The 12005-nt window shown below is 33.6% G+C and overlaps 1 protein-coding gene across 5 annotated transcripts in view; it reads right to left on the bottom strand.

Annotated features, from left to right (window-relative positions):
• The window catches only part of VPS13B (vacuolar protein sorting 13 homolog B), an 868795-nt gene that overhangs the window by 320245 nt on the left and 536545 nt on the right, over positions 1-12005 (bottom strand). For all 5 annotated transcript variants that reach the window (XM_055116771.2, XM_063606452.1, XM_057303059.2 and 2 more), the window contains exon 31: positions 3284-3487. In XM_055116771.2, the coding sequence (XP_054972746.2) occupies positions 3284-3487 (204 nt within the window). The remainder of the gene's footprint in view (positions 1-3283; positions 3488-12005) is intronic.

Genomic DNA, 12005 nt, shown 5'->3' with positions numbered 1-12005 from the left:
TGGAAAAAACTACTTTAAAGTTCATATGGAACCAAAAAAGAGCCCACATTGCCAAGTCAATCCTAAGCAAAAAGAACAAAGCTGGAGGCATCACACTACCTGACTTCAAACTATACTACACGGCTACAGTAACCAAAACAGCATGGTACTGGTACCAAAACAGAGATATAGACCAATGGAACAGAATAGAGCCCTCAGAAATAATGCCGCATATCTACAACCATCTGATCTTTGACAAACCTGACAAAAACAAGAAATGGGGAAAGGATTTCCTATATAATAAATGGTGCTGGGAAAACTGGCTAGCCATATATAGAAAGCTGAAACTCAATCCCTTCCTTACACCTTATACAAAAATTAATTCAAGATGGATTAAAGACTTAAATGTTAGACCTAAAACCATAAAAACCCTAGAAGAAAACCTAGGCAATACCATTCAGGACACAGGCATGGGCAAGGACTTCATGACTAAAACACCAAAAGCAATGGCAACAAAAGCCAAAATGGACAAATGGGATCTAATTAAACTAAAGAGCTTCTGCACAGCAAAAGAAACTACCATCAGAGTGAAGAGGCAACCTACAGAATGGGAGAAAATTTTTGCAATCTATCTATCTGACAAAGGCCTAATATCCAGAATCTACAAAGAACTTAAACAAATTTACAACAAAAAATCAAATAACCCCATCAAAAAGTGGGTGAAGGATATGAACAGACACTTTTCAAAAGAAGACATTTATGCAGCCAACAGACACACGAAAAATGCTCATCACTGGCCATCAGAGAAATGCAAATCAAAACCAAAATAAGATACCATCTCACACCAGTTAGAATGGCAATCATTAAAAAGTCAGGAAACAACAGGTGCTGGAGTGGATATGGAGAAATAGGAACACTTTTACACTGTTGGTGGGACTGTAAATTAGTTCAACCATTGTGGAAGACAGTGTGGCAATTCCTCAAGGATCTAGAACTAGAAATACCATTTGATCCAGCCATCCCATTACTGGGTATATACCCAAAGGATTATAAATCATGCTGCTATAAAGACACATGCACATGTATGTTTATTGTGGCACTATTCACAATAGCAAAGACTTGGAACCAACCCAAATGTCCATCAATGATAGACTGGATTAAGAAAATGTGGCACATATACCCCACGGAATACTATGCAGCCATAAAAAAGGATGAGTTCACGTCCTTTGTAGGGACATGGATGAAGCTGGAAACCATCATTGTGAGCAAAGTATTGCAAGGACAGAAAACCAAACACCACATGTTCTCACTCATAGGTGGGAATTGAACAATGAGAACACTTGGACACAGGGTGGGGAGCATCACATACTGGGGCCTGTTGTGGGGTGGGGGTAGGGGGGAGAGATAGCATTAGGAGAAATACCTAACGTAAATGATGAGTTAATGGGTGCAGCACACCAACATGGCACATGTATTCATATGTAAGAAACCTGCACGTTGTGCGCATGTACCCTAGAACTTAAAAGTATAATAATAATAATAATAAAAAGAAAACATGATGTCTACTCTGAGGCTTGCTAAATGATAGGAGCTAGGCAAGTGAAGAGGGTGGGTTATGACAGTTACAGGTACAGAGAAGATCACATATAAAGACCTAAGGAGTACAAACTATATTTTACTGTTTGGTTTTTGATACATTATTTATCTTTTGTAGGCCTTAGTTTCTTCATGTATAATTAGGGAAAATAACAGTTATTACCTGGTAGCATTATTGTGAAAATTAAGTTAAATAAATTGGGTAAAGTGATACGCGTTGCATAATCCATTATTAATGTTGCTGCTATTATTATTGCCAAGACATGGACAAATGTAGTTTTGGTAGTAAAGGGCAGAACCTAAGCAATCAGAATTGCAAAAGGCATACAATGAAGTCTTCAGAGGATGTTTTCAAGAAATTCAATCAATAAACCACCATGGTATGTTACAAGCAACAGGTATTACTGATTCTATTTTATAAAGAGAAAAGCAGAAGAAAAATAATTAATACTTTCTTAAAATCATAAAGACCTCTAGTGTTACAATATAAAGGTATGTAGCTTTAATGCCTAATACCGCCTTTCTAGCAAATGATTCTACCTATTTCTCCGATGAGAACCACAAGTAGCCTGGGAAAGGCGGCAGTGACTATAAATCGTTAAGAGTACACATTCAGGACTACTTCCTTTAAAAATGTTCTCTACGAGATTTCTTAAAGAACTAAAAGTAGAACTACCATTCAATCCAGCAGTCTCACCACTAGGTATCTTTTCAAAGGAAAATAAGTCATTATATGAAAAAGACACATGCACACACATGTTAATAGCAGCACAAGTCGCAATTGTAAAGAGGTGTAAACAATCGAAGTGCCCGTCAACCAATGAGTTGATAAAGAAAATGTGGTATATATACACCATGGTCTACTACTCAGCCATAAAAAAGAATGAAATAATGTCTTTTGCAGCAACTTAGATGGAACTGGTGGCCATTATTCTAAGGGAAGTAACTCAGGAATGGAAAACCAAGTATCATATATTCTCACTTATAAGTGGGAGCTAAGCTATGAGAATGCAAAGTCATAAGAATGATATAATGGACTTTGGGGACTCAGGGGTGGGGGTGGTGAGGAAGGGGAGTGAGGGATAAAAGACTACATATTGGACTCAGTGTATACTACTCAGGTGATGGGTATACCAAGATCCCAGAAATCACCCCTAAATAACTTATACATGTAACCCAAAACTACCTGTACCCAAAAAACTATTGAAATAAAAAAAATTAAAAAAGATCTATCAACATAGTTGCTTTTAGTTAAAGTGGATGGAAAAAACCCTAGAGCCAGAAACTCTTGTTTTTCCCCACACTCTAACTTAAACATAACTTTGCAGAGTATTCATTAATTTTTCTTGTTATTATAAGCAAAAAGGAGAGTCTAAACATCAAACAATTGACCCCCAATACAATATATTTTAAGAGAAAATGTGTATCCTTTAGCCTGAAGTAGATTCTTTCAATAAATAGTAAGCTTTTTTTTTTCTATGCTAACATAATCCTAAATTTGTAATAATTTCAGTGTAACACTGGTAGGACTAGCAGGTTTCCATGCCAAATCATCAGCTACAATTACAAAATATTTTTTATGTTTATAATGAAAAGCAGAAGCAATACCAAAATACTTAGGTTGGTTGGACATGCTAAAGATTGTATCACCAACTATTCTGGCAATGAAGTATTAGAAAGAGTAGAAAGTTTCTCAATCATTTCCTACCTGCTGGCCATATTCCACTCAAGGGCTGGATTTTGAGAATTCCTTTCAGTCTCTGTTACCACCCCTCCTGAGACACTTTCCTTCTCTGGTTTTAGTTGATCCCACTGTGCAGTACCAATATTGATGGACTGCAGATCTATTTGGTATTGTCTGTCTTCGATTTCTGATCCAGGATCTCGAAGAATTCCTAAGTTCAAGGCTCTCCTGTAAAGGCAGTGAAAAAAAACAAAAATAAAAACAAGAAAACAGATAAAATAACCATTCTATGTTTATTTTGTTCACTAACATAATGTCAATACCATTTTTTTCCTTTGGATTACTAATGAATAAACTGGGGCACATCTATGAAAAAGGTTTCAGAAAGTTAGTACATATTATGACTTGAAAACATATCCAAAACTTATCACTTACAGTAATCTACACTATAATGATTTATTATGTTATTCCTGGCACGTTACTCTTTTTCTAATTACTCTCACATACATGATTTCAATCCCTGAGATGCTCTGAGGTTCTATTTTATGTCCATTTTTACCAATGAGAAAATAATTCACAGAGTTTGAAAGACAGCTAAAGTTACAAAACTAGTATGGGACAAAACTACAACACAAATACAGGGTTTTTTGTTTGTTTGTTTTTTGTTTTTTACTCAAAACCCTTTCCCTTGCTAATCGTCTACTTTCTTCTGAGCTTTGATTTCTTGTTAGGAAAGGTAATGGAGCCTTCTTAATCTATTTCACCCCTTCAACCCTTGCTCTTCATTCTTTATATAACCCAAATGTAGTTGTTGAGAAATGACAAGCTTTCTGATGTAGAATAACAGTGAGGTTTACTGCCCTATATAGAGTTGGAACATACAACGTTGATCCTATTGGGTCCACTGCTAAGTAAATGAATAAAATAATCTGTAAAGTTAAATTAAAGAAAGTAAATACATAAAAATTTTCATGAAGGTTTTAGAGTAAAATAGCAAGGCAATAAGGTAGGGTGGGAAGCACAAAGTTTGAGAGCCAGAGAAAACTTAAGTCTGCCTGAATTTGGTGCTTTTTTCTTATGTTAAGTTTTGTTGGTTCAGAAAAGTTTTAAAGTAGATGATCAAAAGAAAAAATAGTATTTGGCCCCCATAAAAGTTTTTATCAGAAGAAAAGTTGAAATAACAAAGAGAATAAAAATAGCCTTACTAGTAGAAATATTTTTAAAAGCTTCAATTACAGACATTAGAAAAAAATACAATTAAGTTAATTACATCAGTTGAACACTAACGAAACTTATTATTGGGAGGTGATGGGGGTCCTAGCGTGAAAAGTATAGAAAAAGGCAAAATCTGATTCAGTTTATGCCTTGGTTGACTAAGAAGGTGTGGAGGTCAGAACAAGCACTCCCAGAGGCTGGTTAAATGATAATGGACAGTGAATGACTGCTCAGACTCAAGACAACGGGTGTCTGGGCCAGCTGCTCAGGACTGGGCCAGGCAAGGTGAGGGCTGACATTAATTAATTCAAGTGAAGAGAGAAGCAAGGAGCAGACCTGAGTGGAATAAGCAAGTGGCTCAGCTAGTGAGATGTCAGAAAGAGTTATGAACAGGGGAAAAGGGGAACAAATAGCCACTGGTCAACAAGCCAAAGCAGGAGCCAGAGAAACTGAGGATAATTCTCATGATTCCTAAGGTAGGAGCTGGATCTGTGTTTTCTCCTTTCTAACTTAGAAAAATTACAGGAAAGGTGAACTAAAATTTTATACAAACTCAAGAACTGCATTAGAAATAGGGCTCATAAGTGGGCCATTAATCCTTTTAATTTGCCTTAAGGTAAAGAGAAAAGGAATGAATGACAGTGGGGGTATGAAGGAGAGGCATTTTGAGAGTCTCTCTGTAGAAGAATGTTCTAGTTTCATTTAAATATTGGTGTAATTTTATTAATTCTTAAAAGGCCCAGCTCAGCTAACTCTGTTTTTATGAAGCTTTTCCTGATCACCCTTCCTCCAAACTCCCCCTTCCCAAATCTCTGTTCTTAGGGTCTCTCTATGCTTGTAAATATAATAATACCACATTGACTTATCAGTCTTCCCAAATATACCACACATTTCTTGAGGTCAGGAACTATCTATACTATCTAGCAACAGGTAAATGCTGTTTCAATTCACTGATTTGTACTGACATAAATCTTTACAAATCTCAGGCGGAGAACCTATCTGTACACAGCAATAAGAGCACATAGTCTTTAAAAGACTAAACTTTTGAATCAGGGCCACATAAATTCTGATAGCCATCAAATATCTGAGGCAGTTGATGGCCTAACCTATTTCCCTAGATTATTACTCACCATATAAACATTACTTTTACCTATTTTAAAACAGCCATTGCTCTCTACATTTTAAATAAACTCCCTAAACATATTTTTAAGGTGAACTAAAATACTTTAAGAATACCTTTGAAGGAAAAAAAATGAAAACAAAATTAGTGCTATATTAAAAGACAAATCAACCTAATCCCAACGTAAACAACCGATTTCCTATTTCCCTTGATACATGGAAAAACTGTATAATTAACAAGATTACAATCACAAAAACACCAAGTTTCATCAGAGTTTTTCATTGCTTTTAGGCTTGAAATTTCCCATTTTTTTTTTTTTGGACTTAAATTAAGCTATGTTTCTCCTGCCATCATTTATCAATTATTTCCCACAGGTTCTTCTTCCCTATGCAAAAATACTTTCCATTTTGAGTGATAGCCAGATACTTCCAAAAATGGTAATTTTCAAATTTCAAACTTTTAGGGATTAGGATTAGTATTTCTATATTTTTTCTTATTGCTTGCTTTTAAAATTAAACTATATATTTGATATATTGACATATATGTGACATACTTGATTTGAAAAAATTCAGAGTAATTTATAATATTTGAGTATATAAATCCAACTTAAAAGTTAATTGCAAAACCTTCCAAATCTCAGTTGGGGAAAGTAGGATAAGCAGCTGATTTATGTGAGTTTTAGTCTCAGACTTTCCAATGATCATGAGCTTGCAGAAATTATTTAACTTCTCTGTGCTTTAGCTATTTTTATATGACTATTATAAAGATAAATAAAATATATGTGTAATTGAAAAACTATTCATAAAGTACCTTGTAGATTTTATGACTATTATGGAAGTATATTATCTTACATGATTCTGAATGAACAGCATATTTAAATCACCAACTAATCATAGATGCACAAGTGTCAAGATAAAACAAAATCCACTTTATGAATGAACTGCAACGAAAACGATAAAGATAAATGTTCCTTAACATTTCTAGTATCACCTATTTCTGAATATGGCATATTAGAAACTCTGAATGAACCTCCTGGCTCTCATAACAAATTGCTTTAACAAATCTAAAGTATTTTTTCAGACACATCCTGGAGCCAACACCAATAACAGAATAACAGAAGCTGGGAAGTCTCCCAAATAATGTGAAACCAGGAACCATGATAAATAAGCACCTGCCAAAGCTGGCTTTTACTCTAAGGTTTTCTGCTAAATCCTGCAGATACTGATTTTCTGCTCTGTTAACTGCACAGGAGGAGATGAAGCTCAGGGCTCACGCAAATGATGAATCTATTTAATAGAAGACAATTCACATAAAGCTGAGATCACCAAGGGTCACCAGTAGTGAAAGGGTGAATTAGAAACAGCCCTTCTACGGACCTCTGTGGTGATAGGACAGTTCTGTATCTTGATTGTGATGGTGGTTACATGAATCTACATGTGACAAAATTACATAGAGCACTATATACATTAACACAACTAAGTGCATGTAAAACTGGCAGAATCTGAATACAACTGTGTATTGATTGTACTAATGTCAACTTCCCGGTCTTGATATTGTACTATAGTTATACAAGACATTTCCATTGAGGGAAACTGGGTAAAGTGCACACAGGACTTCTCCAAATATTTTTTGTAATTCTTTATGAATCTATATTTCAAAATATATTTTTTAAAGCAACAGTTCTCCTTATGCTCATGTAGAAATGGACAAGGTAATTTATCAACTTACCTGTCTTTACCTTACTAATGGGTAAAGGAGAAAAAAAAAACAAAATAAAAACCAACCAACCCACAAAACTCAAACTAAAAAGCAATGTTCCAAGATTTTGCAGTCATGAGCCAGGACTTGGAAGTTTGAGTCTCAAATATGGTATGAACAGAAATTCAGTCTGGACAGTCTTGCTCCAGGTAGACAGTGCTGCCAGATGACATGTAAAGGCAAAAGTAAAAGCACAATCTCTTGGGATGAAATCAATTTCAACTCAAAGAACTTCCACAGATCAGGTTCCAAGTGAAATGAGACACTCACAGACAAAATTCACAATTCACACAACAGCAGTAACAATGGACAGACTAGCAAACATAAAATATAAAATAATTATTTAAAAAGTAAAAAAGCATCTTCAAAATATGAGCAGGGAACAAGACTTTAAAAAGAACCATGTAGAACTACAAATGAGAAAAAAAATAAAACTCAAGCAGATTAAGCCCAGCTAAAGTGATAGTGAATTAAAAGAAAGGTCCAATGAAATCCAGAATTTAATCCAAAGAGACAAGGAAATACTATAAAAGAAAGAAGGTTAAGATTCATGGAGAATAGAGAGAGAAAGTTTAAAAAATGCTTAATTAAAGCTTGAGGGAGGTAATAGACAGAACAAGGAGGAGGCAATATTTGAAGAGATAATATCTTATAATTATTCCACAATTTTTGAAAAATACCAAGCCCTAAATCCAGGCAGCCCAAAGTATCCCAAGAAATAATCATAAGGAAGACATTGGTAAATATATGACTAAGTCTAAACATATATTATGTTTAAATTAATAATAATGATGTCTAAATTGTGATGAGAAAACAGGCCAAAAATAAGACACTGGATAATAATATATAAATAAGGGGACCAGATAATTTAAGATAAAATGTTCTAAGTTTCTTGTATTGTTGAAGAAGAAGAAAAAGATATTAACTTCAGACTTCTGTTAAGTACACATGTTAACATAGCCAGAGTAGCCACTAAAATAACAGATATGGAACACATAACTTCCAAATAAATAAAAATTAGAATGTCAGAAATGAAAAACCAAAGTTGGGCAAGTAGAAAGCACCTAAGAAGAAGATACAAATAAAAATCCAAACATAATAATCAGCATAAATATAAATAATTTAAACTCTCCCATTAAAAGATAAGAACTGTCAGATTGCATTTAATAAATCAATTAATATTCTGTTTTTTATGAGGCACACCTAAAACTTTAGGGCACAGAAAGAGTCAACATATGCAAAAATATATACTAAGCAAACATTTGACAAAAAACTTAAGTAATTAAATTTACATTGCATTATACAACATAGACTTTAACTCTATTTAAAAATAGAGTTACTGCCTGAAGACAAAAGATTCAGTACATTTGGAGGTTAAGACAATTCTAAATTTATTTGTAAAAACAGCCTCAAAACATATAAAAGAAAAACTGATAGCTCTACAAGGAGAAACTGACAAATCTGTCCTCCATGGTGGAAAACTTTAACCCTCTAAGCAGGTAAGAAGAAAAATACAGAAAAATGGAAAAACATAATATGTGTGATGAGGTGAACATTTACAGAACACAGTATCTGACAACTGGAGAATACATATTTTTCTCAAGCACACAGGAACATTTATAAAATCCGACAACCTGCTAGGCCATAAAGCTAGCCTCAGTACATTTCAGTGAATTAGTATCATATAGACTGTATCCTCTGAGCACAATACAATTCAGTTAGATATTTTATTAAAGAAGAGAATTCACAAAACTGCTTATGTTTAGAAATTTTAAAACACACTTCTAAATGAGTCATCCACTGGTCAAAAAAATCATAATAAAAGTTAATACTTAAAAGCAAATGTTATGCATTAAACATTGTAGGATGCAGTTCAAGTGGCACAGGATAATTTATTGTCTAAAATACTAGTTTTAGCAAATAAAAAAGTCTCAATAAGCTGAACATAAAAAGTAGAATAAAAGAAAGAGGGAAGGATATAGAGCACAATAAAAAAGATCAACAAAGCCAAAAATAGACAAATTTCTAGCATTAAAGGGGAAAAAAGATAAAGATAGAAGGCAAAATAAACTATTTGCAAGAAAAAAGGAAACATAACTAGGATGTTGTGAAGATTAAATAGTTAAATGAATAGGAAGATTTATAGCAACAAAGATTTTACGGCTTACTGTGAAAAAAAAAAAAATCTCTCCTAGTCGTCACTGTCCCTAGAAGATATTTCTATTAATATAGTGTCCTCTAATTTCTCCTACCAAATATAACATTACTTCTTCTATAACTCTTTTTCTACATGAAAATGACTCTATTTTAAAACCATATTGTTACAAAATAAAACTGCTAGTAAAGTAGTAAGTGGTAGAAAGCAACCAGGTTCTTCCCTACTCATAGCCTTAGTCAGGACTTCAAAATTATATTCTCCTATCAAAACAGCCCTTCCTCCAGTGACCTGACTTGCATTATTTATTTGGCACTGTATGTCAGGTATTGTGATAGGCCCTAAGAATAATAGGTCCCTGGATGGTCCCTGCCCTCATAACACTTACAGTCTAATGTGGGATTTAGAGGCAATTATACAACACTTAATACTCCAAAAGGTTATGTATAAAATAAAATTGGAAGCACATAGAAGGGACACCTGACCCAGACTTGGGAGGCCCAGGAAAGAGGAAGGCAACATAGAAACAAGTTCAAAAAAGCCTAGTTATCTCATTTCATACAAGAAAGAATCTCCAGCAGAGGAAATAGCAGGTTCAAAGGCTGAAAGGTATGAGGCAGTAGCACATCTAGAAACCCTGAAAAGGCTCTGAACAGCGGGCCTGGAGAGAGGCAGGGGAGAAAGCAATGGTATAAGGCATGGAGGTTTCCAGCCAAAGACAGGCCGTTTTGTACCAACTATCAGAGACTTGTATGAGGCCCAGTGTTTGAGGAAGAGGTGCAGCCCACAAGATGGGCTTGCCTTGCAAACTGGCATTTTATCCCGTGCCAAATAGGTTGCATAAATTCTGTAGTAGCACAATAGCCAAGAGGAGAGAAAAACCTGGGTTTCTGTCTTAATTATGAAAATTAAGTGAGATAATATAGAGAGAGCCTGGCACAGAAGTCATCACATCATAAAAACTTCAAAAAATGTCAGGAAAAAAAAAACCCTACTTTGAAATCTTTCCTCAGACTCTGTATAAAATGTCAAATAGAAGTAAAATGACTGGAAAGTGAGAATAAGACAGACTTAGCTGGATAAAGCACGTACTAGGATTCTAAAAAGAAACAACAGCTGAGCAGAGAACACCAGTGATACTCAATTTAATAAATCAAACTCAATGAATTCTACCCACATTTTCTAATTTGATCTGTTTCATCAACTTAACAGTGTTTTAACAGTATGCTGGTTAGTATGCAATAGACCTCTTACTTTCTAAGCCAAGAAAAACTTTATTGTGGAAAATTTAGGCGAAATAAAAATATTCTTGCATCTTTAAAACACAGTTTCTTCAACAATCTTAGTCTCCTGAGCTATCAAAACCAGGAAACATCAATGTATCTCCTCTGTAGATAGTTTTCCAAGTACAAATGAAAATTTCTATTACAAATTATAAAGGTAGACCATTTAGCTTATTGGTTTGAGTTAATAAAATATTATATTTTGAAGAATTAGCTAATATGTATAAAATTTACAAGTTTGGTTTAATTTTTCTCTAATAAAACAAATACAGGATAGTTTTTTTAGGCAGATAAAAATTTAATTTTTCTTTCTTATTACATAATCCCCAAGATTTATTTTTCTTTATCGTTATAAGAAAATACAGTAGTAATGCACTGATTTACTTCATTTTCCAAAAAATAGGAGGATTTTTTTCCCTCAACTTGAAATAGTCACTAATCTCTATTTTTTAATGTGTAAGATATACTCCTGTTTTGTCCTATACATACTTAAAACCAATTTCAGTTATTATGAAATATTAAAAGCATTTTTGCTTTTTCAATATGAAATTAAGAAAACATATTCAAAATGTTTTCAAATACCATATGCTAGCTTTTCAAAATTTTTATTTTTAATGAAAAATCATAATGTATAAATTTATGGGGTACATTAACTTTCATTAAGCAATATTAAGGCAAGATGTCTTCTGAAAGATATTTCACATCTCATGGCACACTAGAGTTTTTTTAAAGTTTTTGGTAAATAGTTACAGACACCAGATTCACAAATAATTTATTTTTTCAAAGACTGAAAATCATTTTACAATTTTACAACTTTTAAAATGCTATTTTCCCTAAGCAAAGAACTTTATAACTTAAAAATAAGACTTGTAGGAGTGAAAAACATTCTGATTACAATGCCAAAAATGAAAGTATATTTTATTCAAGAGAACTTTGATTTAGTACACCAAGTTTTCCTAGCACAAACAACAATTGCAGAATAATTAGAGCAAAGAATTCTAATAGAATGATACTTTACTAAGCAGCTAATCATAGGTAAAGGACTATAGCTGGTCCTATGGTGAGGACCAGAATGCCTAATGTTAACAATGTCTGCCTTAAAAAATACAATGTAAACATCTTATAATAAAAAAGCGTTATATTGTTGTTTCATTTACTAATTAAATGTTTCCTAGAAATGTTTGCTATCATAAACAGGACTTAAATTTTCTGGTC

The sequence above is a fragment of the Pan paniscus genome, chromosome 7 (assembly GCF_029289425.2).
Source record: "Pan paniscus chromosome 7, NHGRI_mPanPan1-v2.0_pri, whole genome shotgun sequence".
In the NCBI taxonomy this organism is placed as follows: domain Eukaryota; kingdom Metazoa; phylum Chordata; class Mammalia; order Primates; family Hominidae; genus Pan; species Pan paniscus.
The sequence above is the reverse complement of the archived record's forward strand: the minus strand, read 5'-3'. Positions and strand labels throughout refer to the sequence as shown.